The 15,668-nt window shown below is 43.8% G+C and overlaps 1 protein-coding gene across 2 annotated transcripts in view; it reads right to left on the bottom strand.

Moving 5' to 3' along the window:
* Positions 1–3,127: 3,127 nt before the first annotated feature.
* Positions 3,128–15,668, bottom strand: part of rras2 (RAS related 2) — a 44,345-nt gene continuing 31,804 nt past the window's right edge. The window contains exons 1-6 of one of the 2 annotated variants that reach the window (XM_036980937.1): positions 12,713–12,861; positions 12,389–12,476; positions 12,081–12,183; positions 8,320–8,428; positions 7,005–7,123; positions 3,128–5,319 (exon numbers count right to left, since the gene is read on the bottom strand). In XM_036980937.1, the coding sequence (XP_036836832.1) occupies positions 5,232–5,319; positions 7,005–7,123; positions 8,320–8,428; positions 12,081–12,183; positions 12,389–12,476; positions 12,713–12,757 (552 nt within the window). In that variant the 5' untranslated portion in view covers positions 12,758–12,861 and the 3' untranslated portion in view covers positions 3,128–5,231. Of the gene's footprint in view, positions 5,320–7,004; positions 7,124–8,319; positions 8,429–12,080; positions 12,184–12,388; positions 12,477–12,712; positions 12,862–15,668 lie in introns of those variants that run through there. The other variant, XM_021607601.2, reaches the window with a different exon arrangement.

The following is a 15,668-nucleotide window of genomic DNA, read 5'->3' as shown; positions in this document are numbered from 1 at the left end:
AACACATATAATGGTCATCAGATTTTCTAAAGCAGCTGGTTTGGATGCCTGCCTTCCGGACTATGACTTTGAGCCAAATGCAAAGCGAGCTCTTTCATTGGGACATTGAGAGGGATTCGTCTAGGAAGTGTGGATGAGAGGGCACCCTCCCTTCCTTTCTCCTGCCAAACCCCAGCGTCAATGGATAGACGCTATGAGGGGGTGGCGGTGGACCTTGGCAGTCTCAATAGGGGTCCCTCAGAGGCATGGTGAATCCGACCCAAGCTCAATAGACAAAGGGGTTGACTCCCTGACAACTGGGACAGGCAGCTCAGATAAACCGTGAGAGTTTGGGGATGTGCAGTAGCCCACTGAGTCATGACTTTAAAAAACACGAGCCAGCTGGGAAATTGTGTCCAGTGAGCAGTTGAGATTATACAATGCCATGTAACGATTATACAATGTCTTGTAACCTTTCCAAAGAAATCTCCCACTCCCTCCAGAGAAACTCAGCATGACTGCTGATTGATGATGGTGCTGGCGAACGAGGAACAGAATTCACTTTGATTTAATTAGGTGATTTGCAGTGATAAAGGGTGCCATTGAAATCCTTGTCCTTATTAGTGTCCACATTTTAGGCTTTTGAATAACAGTAGAGTGAGTCAGCAAAACACAGGTGGAGGATATGAAACCAAGTGGTAACCAAGGGGATGCAGAAATCCATTAAGAGAGTCACTCAAACATAAAATACCTACAACAACATGATATTTGTGTATTTTGTTGCCAGTTGGTGTGGGCTTTCACTACTATTCAATTCTGAGTTTTCTAGTTTGAACCATGTTAAAAGACAAGGAATATCATCCACCATCATCATTGATACTTACAATTGACAGTTTTACGACTTTAGAGGCACTGCACTTCCCAACATATATCCTGTCTCGGCTTCCTCTAGTGTAGACAGTGAGAGAGAACAAATGAAGGAACAGGAGAGAGAGGGAGATGACGTGCAATAAGGTAATAGTGGTAAGTTCATCTCTCTCTAAAAAAGCTCGGAAGAAACCACAAAGCTCATACAGTATGTATGAGATGACTACCACCAAGCTTAAACTCTCAGTGAAAAGATGGTAATATCCTGGTATTTTAACAGAGCTGGAATAAAGAAAATTCATTACAGCGCGTAAGGGAATTGTGCCCTCCCAACACTATTTTCTCTATATCCCATTCCCTTAATCTGAAATGAGAAACTGTAGTATAGTTATTCTCCGACCCTCTCACCTTTCATTTGTAGTGGAGACGATAATCACTGCAAAAGATAGTTGACGGACACCACTGAGCACACACACAACTGTCGGTGTCACACCTTCTAATGAGCCACATGAATGTGTGTGCATAAGCACAGTGTTTGCAGTTGTGTGTCCAGGTGGGAGAGATGCAGTATAGACCACTGTGTGTTCATCTCTACAAAGGAACCCCTGAGGGAAAAACAGACTGGAATGTTCCGTGATACTTCGGTGAGAAGAACTGGAGTTATTCATCCTTCCCTCTGTATATTTTGATCAAAAGACTGCAGTTGAGTGGAGGTCTATAGCCAACTGAGATTTATCTCCAGACAGTCTTTCATGCATTATATATCTGAGAATTAAGGAGGAAATGTCTCGTGAGCCCAACTGCTGCCATGGTGCCTGGTCAAAGCCTTGCTTTAATTTCTGCCGGCAGAAATCTAGTTGATGAGAATAATGTCCTCTTCGTGACTTTTTAGGAGCCATTACAGATCAAACCTAACTCCACAAATATCACCAGAGCTTATATCTGAGAAATTATTTGACAGCTGTGGGGTACAGAGGCCCAGCAGTGACAAATTTGTGCCCCCTGTGTCTTTCTAGGTACAGAAGCCCTGGCCTGCAGTGACAAAATTGTCTCTGACTTGTTTAGTGACAGTAAATTGCTACAGCTGTTATGAATGAGTCCAAGCATAATGTGACTGGATTCCCATAGCCATCTGTTCCCCAGTCAATACAATTCTTTAGATAATGTAGAACCAGTCAATACAATTCTTTAGATAATGTAGAACCAGTCAATACAATTCTTTAGATAATGTAGAACCAGTCAATACAATTCTTTAGATAATGTAGAACCAGTCAATACAATTCTTTAGATAATGTAGAACCAGTCAATACAATTCTTTAGATAATGTAGAACCAGTCAAAGGACAACAGCTCATCTTGGTTTCCAGTAGCCGACACAGTAGACGTTCAGAGGCTATGCATTCAGACTCATGCACCACATCACGTTAAGGATTTCGCCAGTATACAGCCATAGCAGTCAGAATGATACATTGTATGGTTATTTGGAGACAAAGCCAGGTAGAATGGTAATAGCATTTAAATGACTGTGCTTGACTTGAGTGCACTACACACTGTATTGTTTCCAGCCCAGCAACACCACACAGATGACTCAGAGTCAAGGCCACCGAGAACAAACAGCCAAAAGTAGGAATTATCTTCAAGGGTTATTTTCAAACCAAATCACACAGTGATCCTCTGTTGATTTATGAGACATTTGTGCAGGGTGCTATGGAAACCATGGCCCTGTCCTGCTATCTCCACTCCAGAGTTGTGTTCTACAGTCTGGAGACGGCCAATCAGATGTGAAGAACTGAAGTGCTGCCTGGCGTCTGACCCCATATTTCTGCTGTGATGATGGAGACGACAGGAATAACATGACCATCAGCCAGAGAGAAGTGAGCCACACGGGTACACTTACCCTCCATACAAGAACACATTTGTTCCTGTAAGGCAGATCTATCCAGCTGGAAGACAATAAGCTATAGTAGAATGAGTTACATCACCAATAAGACAGCCGTTTTCACACAGACAGTTCAGAGGTTCTGTTAATGTTGGAATGATATTAGTGAAGACAGTGGTCCATCCTCATTATGACAACAGGTGTTCAGTGGGTATAAAATGATGGAATCTTCTCATCTTATTCCTCTTTGATTGGATATATCAATTTTCTCAAAGCAAAAATCTCAAAGCAATATCTGCCAACACAACTGTTATTGTTCCACCTCGCTTCACAATACAAGGTCAACAAAATATGAAGTTCACCAAATACAGGACTTCTCAAAAAAACAAAAACAAAAGGAATATTCTCTATTATAGTTGACTGAATGACAGATTTTATTATAGCACCAGAAGCTATACATGGGGCAAGGGGCATGGATGTGAAAAAAAAATATATATATATGAATTGAATGTACTGTACATAAAGTTTGCCAAAAGAGAGGTGGTGGTACTTTCAGACTCCACCATTGAGCAGAACACATGAATCTGTGACCCAAACATTGACCTAGAGAACAGTGAAGAGAAGAGTGAACGGCCTACCCACGATCCACCCTGCTAGTAGGTCAGGTGGGCTGAGTGGAGGCGTTCAACCAACACATTGGTTGACATTTGCAGTATAGGCATTGGGCAAGGTAGTGGGGAATGGTCAAGGAAAATGTGTCACCAACACCAATAACTCTTGGAAGATTTGTCTAAATGAGAACTAATCAAATCAAGAGGAGGAAAGGTTCTGGACCACAGGTTGGTCAAGAACCAATGTAGGCCTACAGTCTTCTTCAGTTCAAAACCAGCTAAGGGAATTATACATTCCTCTTTACATATACACACAGCTGTGCTGTGAGAGCATATTCACTTACAAACATATAAAAATACTTTTGTATAAAAGTATAAAGTAAAAACATTTAATCAAGTCCAACAAATAATCACTTTCATGTTTCTTTTTGTCTTATATTACATGATATAACAACACTACAATAGTTCATTGGTTTCTATTAAGCAGAAATACAGATCATATTGAAAAGGATGACAAGACAACAGAATGTGTGAATTGTCTTGATGTTAACTTTAAAGGTGAGAGGTCAGGTGATGTAATGGCAATGATGTAACCTCCATGTGACTGTGGGAGTCATGGAAACAGCTCCCAAACTGGCCCAGAGTCACACCAATAACCTTGGAGGACATGAACACATCTCCAAGAATAATTGAAGGCAGTGTGTAACAAACAACCACGTCATTGAAATTAAGTTACAGTTTGTTTATGAGTGAGCTTCAACAGCTCAATACCTCTGTCTACTTTAAGTAATAACTACGTTCCAAAAGAGAGCCAAATAGATGGTACAAAAATCAATGTTCCAACTGAGAGGGATTGATTTGAAAAGATATGTCAGAGAGGAACATTTCTGAAACTGGTCTGCTATTAACATCATCATTATCAATGAGGTACATAAATACTACCCATGGTCTCTTCTGCACTGCTTGTCAAAGATTAAAAATATAAAGAGTTTAAAATGTTTAATTCTGATTAGGCCAACCTGACTCTGAGCTAGTCAACAACAACAGGTAAGAGTCAGAGAAGAGTTGTACAACTAAATAAATAAAACAGGTTTGATATCATGTTATTAGAAGCCTACAGTCTATGAACCTTACAATGCAAATACAGTAAACATTCCATATTTGGCCAGTGAGATGAGTGCAGAATCCATAGACATAGAAATGGATCCGCTGACGACGCTGGAAAGTTAAGTTGTCATAATAACTTTAGGGCTATCTAGGTTTATACTGTACAGTGTACATACTTGTATACATGTTATGTTCATAGAAGTCAAACCAAACTCATCAACCTTACACGCTGTACTGTGGCGATTTAATAAGTCATTACAAATGCGCTTTTAAAATCACAACAAATGTCACTTATGTACAGTAGCGGATGAGCACATGGAAGTAAAAACGGATATGGCATGACATACACAGAGCTTCATAAGATCACCTCTCTATTCTGATGAGAAACTGGTAACTAGTAAACCTCTCATTGACATTCTGGATATATATATATTCCTCATTCAATCTCGGCAAAAAGTACAAATGTCACTGCAAGGCAAGAAAAAGACCTTCAGAATACAAAAAATGATATTGTTTAGCTGATTTAAGAGGCAATGTTTAGTGTTAGGACTTTCTCATATGAATTGGATTATTGTTGTAGGTCAAGAGGAGTTTAACATTTGGCGTTGTCAGTTTCTTCTAGAAGTGAAGTCTGGGGGCGGGGGCAGTTCCTGGTTGCTACCACAGGAACCTCTGTTGAAGTCATGCACGTGGAGAAGGCAGCGCTCAGTCATCCATACAAGATGTCATGTCAGGCAGGAGGCAGGGACTGGTGACAGCAGCTGGGTGACTGACAGTGATAAGGCCCACTCAGACGATCACACAATGGCAGCCACTCTTGTCCTTTTCTTTCCGCGTGGGTTCTGGCGAGGGCGGGCATTCCTGTTCCTGGAATTTCCTGTGAGGAGAAAGTGCATTATTACGTTATGAGCAAGCAGAGATAGAAGGATTCTAACAAAATAATCTGACTCATTCAAGCAACAATTGTTTTGTTCTGGCTTTGAGTGTAGATGGGATCACATCCTGTAGTTGTCTTCATAGAAATGGTATTCCTTTACTTCTACAGATATATCATTGACATTAGGGCATTCTCACATATGAAATTCGGTACCCTGGTTCAGATCTCTGGAGCGTTTGTGAGAATTCCACAGAACACGTTTTGATTTCACAAGACCTGAAAATAACAGTTTCAGGGTGCAATTAGCAAGACGCACATTCTACATCATTGTTTTCCAACCCTGGTCCTCCACATTTTTATTGTAACCCTGGACAAGCACACCTGATTTAACTTGTTAACTAATCATCAAGCCCTCAATGAGTTGAATGAGGTGTGTTTGTCCAGGTCTGCAATGAAACTGTGTAATGTTGGGGGTACTGGAGGACCAGGGTTGGGAAACACTGTTGTACATGATGTTAGCAAGCTAGCTTGTCCCCATGGGCAAAAAAGTTCCACGCGTCTCACACTGCCACGTAAATACTTGGTACTCTAGTCCTAGATCTTGAACCCACTACTCACGCAGGACAAGGATTCGTTTCAGCTAGGGTTCGTTTATGTTTTAAACATGCTTTTGTCACACCCTGATCTGTTTCACCTGTCCTCGTTATTGTCTCCATCCCCTCCAGGTGTCGCTTGTTTCCCCCAGTGTATTTATCCCTGTGTTTCCTGTCTCTCTGGGCCAGTTCGTTTTGTATGTCTTTCAAGTCAACTAGCATGTTTTCCTGTACTCCTGCTTCTATCCTCTTTTTGCGAGTCCTCCTGGTTTTGACCATTGCCTGTTTTCTGAACTCTGTACCCACCTGCCTGATGATTCTGCCTGCCCTGACCTCGAGCCTGCCTGCCACTCTGTACCTCCGGGACTTTGAACTGGTTTTGACCTTTTGCCTGTCCATGACCATTCTCTTGTTTACCCCTTTTGGATTGATTAATAAATATCAAAGATTCAAACCATCTGCCTCCAGTGTCTGCATCTGGGTCTCGCCTTGTGCCATTATAGCTCAGATCAGGGTACCAAATGGTCCAGATCCTAAGGGGATATGTGAAAGTGACATTCCATGTGGAAGTATTGCATAAAGCACCTTTCAAATGTACTTGAGAAAGACAGACTAGTGCTAGCGAAGGAACAAAAGCTGAAACTATTTATTTCCCTCAACCCATTGCCACTGTATTCAGGGAGGTATAGTGGGGTTGTGGTGCCACCTACAGTCAGTAATGAATCCACCCACCCGATTACTCTAACCAACTCTACAATCAGTAATGAATCCACCCACCCGATTACTCTAACCAACTCTACAGTCAGTAATGAATCCACCCACTTGATTACTCTAACTAACTCTACAATCAGTAATGAATCCACCCACCCGATTACTCTAACCAACTCTACAATCAGTAATGAATCCACCCACCCGATTACTCTAACCAACTCTACAATCAGTAATGAATCCACCCACCTGATTACTCTAACCAACTCTACAATCAGTAATGAATACACCCACATGATTACTCTAACCAACTCTACAATCAGTAATGAATCCACCCACCTGATTACTCGAACCAACTCTACAATCAGTAATGAATCCACCCACCTGATTACTCTAACCAGCTCGTGGAAAGCCTGGTCTACATTCATACGGATTTTGGCTGAGGCCTCCATATATGTCACCTTGAGCTGTCTGGCCAGCTGCTGGCCCTCCTCCTGGGTCACCTGAAGGGACGAAACAGGTACAGGGATATATCTTAGATAAATAGCAAGTGCTATTATGCATCACCCTGTGCCCTAGCTGGGTGAAGATTTCACTTTAGGACCAATTGAACGGTTTCAAATGATCAAACTCTGCCCACCAGGCGATGCAAAACAAACGCGCCCATACATTTTATCGCACAGTCACAGAGAGAGCGAGAACCACCCTCTAACACATGACCATTGACAAAACACAAGAATCCGGAAACTGGTGACATCTGCTGGTGAGGTTGAGAAACATGGGTCAGAGGGTTCACATCCAAAAGAGTGGGTCACTATGAAATGTGTAAACAATATAGCAAATGTATCACATTACATTTTACATTCAAATAGCACCTGATTTCTATGTGCTTAGCTAGAATATTTTTGCTTCTGGTCCATCTTAAACTATTACGACAAGATTAGAGACCAGGGCCCGTATACACAAAGCGTCTCTGTGTAGGAGTGCAGATCTAGGATCAGTTTTGCCTTTTAGTTCACAATAAATAAGATTTTATGGACAGATCCTAGATTAGCACTCCTACTCTAAGACACTTTGTGGATACGGACCCAGACCTCATTGCAAAATCATTTATTCTACCGTCCTAAAACAGCTGAACCCATTGAGTTGCCAGTAATGGGTAGAATTGAATCATACTCCTCAACTAATTTGTTAAAGCCCACATTTAGACTAATTCATTTGGATGAATCATATTGAGTTATCAATTTTAACAGAGGCCCCACATTATATTCAGTCAATAAAAATCATTATAACAGTAATTGATGTGATAAATGCATTTATATTTGATCAGAAGAGAGAATGTGTTTTATTCCAGCAGGTGACAGTGTGGAGTCATGTGGGAAAGTGAACTGCAGCTGAAAGCCAATGAAGGCCACGGAATGAGCCCTCTCCTTTTCATACCCTCCCTCCCTCCTCTTTTCCTCTGTCCCACAATGTTTTTGTTGGTCATCTTCTCTTTCTCTCTTTTTCTCACTCCCTCTTTGTCTACCCAAATAGCTCCAGCCACCATCACCACTATCCATTTTCACATTAAAAAATATAAATTAGAAATGACACATTTTTAAAGCTTGTTGCTTTATATTTACTTTCCTCACATCCCCCTAACATGTATGTATATTTGAGCTGAGGCCTCTGGGCCATTAGGATGACTGCTACTCACCTGTCTCTGAAGCTCCAGGTCTGCTTTATTGCCTACAAGGATCATGGGAAATTCATCCCGGTCTTTGACTCTGAGGATCTGTCTTTGAAATTTGTAGATTTCTTCAAAGCTGTGAAACATAAAGCACACAGCATCACTCGATGCCCCCAGTAAAGCTCAGACATAAAGATAAAGCTGGTGCCTCTGTGGACCTCCCAGGAATGTTGTCCCACAGCCACAAACATGACCCCCCTTGCCCTCCCTTCCCCCACAGTACCCAGGCAGATGGGATTGGCGTCTCTATAAAAATCAAATCAAATCTTATTTGTCACATGCACATGGTTAGCAGATGTTAATGCGAGTGTAGTGAAATGCTTGTGCTTCTAGTTCCGACAGTGCAGTAATATCTAACAAGTAATCAAACTATTCCCCAACAACAACCTAATACACACAAATCTAAAGGGGTGAATGAAAATATGTACATATAAGTATATGGATGAGCGATGGCCCGAGCAGCATAGACAAGGAGCAATAGATGGTATAAACACAGTATACCGTATGAGTAATGTAAGATATGTAAACATTATTTAGAGTGGCATTATTGAGAGTGGCATTGTATAAAGAAACTAGTGATCCATTTATTAAAGTGACCAGTGATTGTGTCTCAAAGTAGGCAGCAGCCTCTCTGATTTAGTGATTGCTGTTTAGCAGTCTGATGGCCTTGAAATAGATGCTGTTTTTGAGTCTCTAGATCCCAGCTTTGATGCACCTGTACTGACCTCAAATTTCGTCAGACTCCTGAGGTTGAAGAGGCGCTGTTGTGCCTTCTTCACCACACTGTATGTGTGGGTGGACCATCTGAGTTTTTCTGTGATGTGTACGCCTAGGAACTTAAAAAAACTTTCCACCTTCTCCACTGCTATCCCATCGATGTGGATAGGGGGGCTGCTCTCTCTTCTGTTTCCTGAAGTCCACGATCATCTCCTTTGTTTTTTTGACATTGACTGAGAGGTTGTTTCCTGACACCACACTCCGAGTGCCCTCACCTCCTCCCTGTAGGCTGTCTCATCGTTGTTGGTAATCAAGCCCACTACTGTTGTGTCATCTGCAAACTTGATGATTGAGTTGGTGGTGTGCATGGCCACGTAGTCGTGGGTGAACAGGGAGTACAGGAGTACACACCCTTGTGGGGCCCCAGTGTTGAGGGTTATCAAAATGGAGATGTTGTTTCCTACCTTCACTGCCTGGGGGCGGCCCATCAGAAAGTCCAGGACCCAATTGCACAGGGCAGTGTTGAGACCCAGGGCCTCCAGCTTGATGATGAGCTTGGAGGGTACTATGGTGTTGAATGCTGAGCTGTAGTCAATGAACAGCATTCTTACATAGGTATTCCTTTTGTCCAGATGGGATAGTGACATCGGTGTCCGTGACATGGCTGGTTTTCTTTTTGTAGTCCGTGATTTCCTGTAGACCCTGCCACATACGTCTCGTGTCTGAGCAGTTGAATTGCGACTCCACCTTGTCCCTGTACTGGCATGTCGCTTGTTTGATTGCCTTGCAGAGGGAATAACTACACTGTTTATATTCAGTCATATTCCTAGACCTTTTTCCATGGTTAAATGTGGTGGATCGCGTTTTCAGTTTTGCGCAAATGCCGCCATCCATCCACGGTTTCTGGTTAGGGTAGGTTTTAATAGTCACAGCGGGTACAACATCTCCAATGCACTTATTTATAAACGCACTCACTGAGTCAGCGTATAGGTCGATGTTGTTCTCTGAGGCTGACCGGAACATATTCCAGTCCGTGTGATCAAAACAACCTTGAAGCGTGGCTTCCGATTGGTCGGACCAGCGATGAATGGTTCTAGTCACTGGTACATCCTGTTTGAGTTTCTGCCTATAGGACGGTAGGAGCAAGATGGCGTCGTGGTCGGATTTGCAGAAGGGAGGGCGGGGGAGGGCTTTGTATGCATTGCGGAAGTTAGAGTAGCAGTGGTCGAGGGTCTTGCTCATGCGTGTAGTGCAATCAATATGCTGGTGGAATTTAAGTAGCCTTGTTCTCAAATTTGCTTTGTTAAAATCCCCAACTACAATAAATGCAGTCTCAGGATATATGGTTTCCAGTTTGCATATAGTCCAATGAAGTTCCTTGATGGCCGTCTTGGTGTCTGCTTGAGGGGGAATGTACACAGCTGTGACTATAACTGATAAGAATTCTCTTAGTAGGTAAAATGGCCTGCAATTGATTGTAAGGAATTCTAGGTCGGGTGAGCAGAATGACTTAAGTTCCTGTATGCTGTTATGATTACACCATGAGACGTTAATCATGAAGCATACACCCCCACCCTTCCTCTTCCCAGTGATGGGTTTATCTCTGTCGGTGCGATGCATGGGAGAAGCCCAGTGGCTGAACCGATTCCCATAACATATGCAGAGAGAGCCATATTTCTGTGAAACAGAGAATGTTACAATCTCTGATGTCTCTCTGGAAGGCAACTGTTGCTTGAATTTCGTCTACCTTGTTGTCAAGAGACTGGACATTGGCTAGTAGTATGCTTGGGAGAGGTGGGCGATGTGCACGTCTACGAAGTCTGACCAGTTGAAAGCTTCGTCTGCCCTTTCTGCGGCGCCGTTGTTTTGGGTCGACTTCTGGAATTTTATCCATTGTCCTGGGTGGTGATCGTATTCCTGGTCGTAATGCTGGTAAGTTGACGTTGCTCTTATATCCAATCATTCTGTATGTAATAAAACGTAAGATTTCCTGGGGTAACAATGTAAGATATAATACATAAGAAAACAAAATACTGCATAGTTTCCTAAGAACTCTAAGTGAGTCAGCGCCATCATTTGGGAATCAGACAGGGTGGGTGAAGGGAGGTACTCCAGAGCAGACAGAGAAGTCAATGAACTCCTGTGGTACTGCATGCCTCAATGTTCCAGAAATGTTTGCATGAGTATTGCAGTAAAGCCTTGGTGAACTTGTGAGCAGCCTCAGCACTGGCTTGCCTGCCTTCCATTGACCAGGGAGGGGTAGCCCTAAGCAGGTCTGTCCCTTTAACCAGAGCTTTGCTCCCCGTTGACTTGAAAGGCTTTTAGTGTAATACAAATATCATGCTAACTGTTTGAACCAAACGGCATACATAGAAATATCCCCCAGAGAGAAAGGGAAACAGAATGTAACCACAAACCCAGGAGTGTGTTCTAGTGAATGGCCCCCGGCAGGCAGCTTGGCGATCACATAGTAAATCTGGAGAGCCTTGACTAACGTAAATGGAGGAGGGAAAGACTGTTTACAGCACGGAGAGAGGGGACTCTGAGGGGTGGGTTGAGACACACCACCATCACATTGCTGTACAGGGACCAGAGGGGTGACCACAGCACTACAGGACAGCACATATAGAGGGGATGTATTCATTCTCATGCAGGTGATTTAATGCAGGGTTTTTTACACAGAAAAACAAAGCCTGTAAAGAGGTGGATGTTGAAAGAGAGGTATATGAGCAGAGGAGAACAAAAGAATGATGACACAGGTTGGCGAGAACGGACGTGTGGGAGAACAAGAGCGTGAGTGAGAGAGATGTATGTGTTTAGCATGAGAAGAGAGAGAGGAGCAGGCAGACAGAGGGAGAAAGAGAGAGACAGACAGAGAAGCACAGACGAAGATAGGCGCAGATAGAGAGACGCGCAGAGAGAGAGAGTGAGAGAGAGAAAAGCGCAAACAGAGATTGGTGCAGACAGAGAGAGGTAGCGTGGGGGTGACACGTGACTGGGTTGTCACTCACCTTCCTCTGTCAGTGACTGAGAAGACAAGCAGGAAGCCCTCCCCTGTCCTCATGTATTGTTCTCTCATGGCTCCAAACTCTTCCTGTCCGGCCGTGTCCAGGACTAACAAACACAGGGGCAAACACGTTAGACACACACACACACACACACACACACAGTAGCACCTCTCCTGAAAAAGGTACTGTACAAAACTAAACCCTCCAAGATAAGAACAGTAATCTCCTGTGAAGGCTGGTATTTCTCAATGAACATTAGTGTTGTGGTCAGATTTCTCCTGTTTGTTTACAGGCTGAGGGTCTATACTTACTGTCAAGCCGGGCCGCCCTCTCGTCAATGACACACTGCTTCGTATACGAGTCTTCAATCGTGGGATCATAGTCAGTGACAAAGTAGGACTGGAGAGAGAAAGAGGGAGAGTGAACATGGTGTACAGTAAGGACTGAGGAGACATACAGCAGAGAAGGCAGTGAGATAAACATCCGGCTTTGGCTCGGTCTTCTAGAGAGTAAACACTCCATCCACTTGTGTTGTTCAGTAACTCGTTGACCTCTACACTACTATGCAGCATGCAGGAGGTAAACACATAATCCTGACCCGTGTGTTGTGAAAGCCAGGGTAAATACGGACTCACATAACCACTCCACTGTTTCTGAGGGCCACAGGAAAAAGAGGTCATCTGGAGTGTTCATGACCAAAACACTGCTAATGTCACTGGCACTTCTGTCGCCACTATTCCAACAATGACACTAATTAGCCATCTTCCAGAGGCTGGTAATGAAGCAGTGACTGGGAATGCCTGTCTGTCTCCAATGTGAGCAGGATGCTCAGAGTAGGTTGAGACAGAGCTTGAAGCTGTACATTTTATTACATTTTCTCTGCATGTTTTGTAGGCCTCTCCTGTGGGACTAGTTAAGTGACAGCTGAGAACAGCATACAAAGCATGTCCTATATCAGAGTGGACTGGCTCTGGCTCCATGTGGACAGGATGTCACAGGTAAAAATACATTTACATTTGAGTCATTTAGCAGACGCTCTAATCTAGAGAAATTTACAGGAGCAATTAGGGTTAAGTGCCTTGCTCAAAGGCACATCGACAGATTTTTCACTTAGTAGGCTCAGGGATTCAAACGACCGACCTTTCGGTTACTGGCCCAACACTCTTAACCGCTAGGTTACCATGAATAAAACAGTCTAAGTTTGTTCCAATGCATGAATCATCTTTCCATTTTAAACAAATTATTGTGACGGGGTGGATCTAATCTGGCAGTGAATTAAATCAGTGTATGTGTATTGATTCATGGCACATGGCCACCTATTTGACTGTTAAAATATGCATTGTCTTTTTCAGTTAATCCACCGATGCAGATGGAAATATACTGCCTTCTCTCCCTGCCTCTTTCTCTCCCTGCCTCTTTCTCTCCCTTAATAAACCCCTCTTTCTTACTACCTACCCCACACACTCTCCAACTCTCTCACACTTGCATTATTTCATACAAATACCATTTTCTCGCCATATTTCTCTGTTGCACACATAAACACACCCCTTCCCATACTATCTGTCTCTCCCTCACCCAAGCTCGTTCCTTCTTTCTCCCCATGCCTCTCCCTCTCTCCCCATGCCTCTCCCTCTCTCCCCATGCCTCTCCCTCTCTCCCCATGCCTCTCCATCCCTCTCCATGCCTCTCCATCCCTCTCCATGCCTCTCCCTCTCCATGCCTCTCCCTCTCTCTCCATGCCTCTCCCTCTCTCTCCCCATGCCTCTCCCTCTCTCCCCATGCCTCTCCCTCTCTCCCCATGCCTCTCCCTCTCTCTCCATGCCTCTCCCTCTCTCCCCATGCCTCTCCCTCTCTCCCCATGCCTCTCCCTCTCTCCCCATGCCTCTCCCTAGTCCTCTGTATGCGCTGCATGCATGCCGACATCACGTCCACTTGGCACTGTTCAATAATTCATCAGTGGTCCTGCATATGTCTGCAGCCTGCTCTGCTGCTCCACTGCACTACACTGCACTACTACATGACAATGCTGACCATGTGCCTGCAGAGAGAGAGAGAGAGAGAGAATCTACCTACTGCTCACACACTCTTATTTTTAACCTCCAGAACTTGAGGTTCATGCTCTCCATTCTCCACAGCCTCAGCTATAACATCAGAGTCCCACTCTCTCTGTCTCCAAGAGCTCTACTCTCAGTGAGCCTGTTAACCAGCAGAGACTGACTGTTGCTCTGCCGCTCTCTCTGTGCTGGTTCCCATGATTGATGAGGCTGCAGTACAGTGAAGAGAGAGAGAGCGAAAGCGAGAGAGCGCGAGACAGAGAGAATGTATATCCAGAAACATCGCTGGCTCTGTCCAGTAATATATGTGATGGATCCTCATATGGCTCATTGGGTACATCACCATTAGCTCCATATTCAACACAGGATGACTCCCACTGTGGGGTGGGTGACTAACTGGGACAACACAACCACAACAGCCTCCCAGGGAGGGAAGGAGCTTAGCTCACTGTTCTTCCCAGCACCATTCAGTCTTCACTGTATGTACAATTGTGTTTGTGCTATCACGCCAACTCCTTGTCACTCCTTGTCATGCTTGGCTTAACAAGGACAGCAATTGAGTTGGCAAGAGCACAAACAGATCTGGGACCAGGCTACTGAACTTCTATTGTGCAGCCTCACACCACCATCTCCATGACAACACTGGACAGCCATCACTGCACAGACAGCTGATCCTGTCCAGAGTCCAGAGTCAGTCGCTCAATCTGCAGGGGATCTAAAGTCTGGTCTGCTTGCACCCCCCCCAAACACACACACACACACACACACAGGGGACTCTCTTTGCACGGTGAAGTGTCCTGACCTTCAGTCGCACCTTAACACAGATGCCAGTGGGAACTGAAAAAAAAACACTCCCTGTTCAAACACTCCTGAAATGCAAATATTCTCCTCTCAAGTGAATTAACCAATTGCTGCAATGGTAGCGGAGCCTTTTTCATAGAATTACATTTAATTTGAATTAAAAGCAGCTCTGCAGCAGTAACTTGGAGAGCGGCTGAGGTTAAATCCCTCTTTAACAAAACAGAGTGCTCCTGTAGTCTGACAGAGTTCAGCTAACCCTTCCATAAATTACCTCTATTCCTGTGTGCACCAATTAGACAGCCTTAGACACACATCCATATGAGCACCAGTGTGTGTGTGTATGTGTGTGTATAGTGTAGAGCAGAGTATAGTGTAGAGCAGAGTATAGAGCATGGTGTAGAGTAAAGTAGAGTGGAGCAGAATAGAGCAGAGTACAGAGTATAGTATAGGGTATAGAGTAGAGCAGAGAATAGAGCATGGTGTAGAGTAAAGTGGAGTGGAGCAGTATAGAGCAGAGTACAGAGTAGAGTATAGGGTATAGAGTAGAGCAGAGAATAGAGCATGGTGTAGAGTAAAGTAGAGTGGAGCAGAGTACAGAGTAGAGTATAGGGTATAGAGTAGAGCAGAGTATAGAGCAGAGTACAGAGTATAGGATATAGAGTAGAGTAGAGAATAGAACATGGTGTAGAGTAAAGTAGAGTGGAGCAGTATAGAGCAGAGTACAGAGTAGAGTATA

The sequence above is a fragment of the Oncorhynchus mykiss genome, chromosome 6, assembly GCF_013265735.2.
Source record: "Oncorhynchus mykiss isolate Arlee chromosome 6, USDA_OmykA_1.1, whole genome shotgun sequence".
Classification (NCBI taxonomy): Eukaryota; Metazoa; Chordata; class Actinopteri; order Salmoniformes; family Salmonidae; genus Oncorhynchus; species Oncorhynchus mykiss.
Note: the sequence above shows the minus strand (reverse complement) of the source record. Positions and strands in the feature narration are given on the sequence as shown.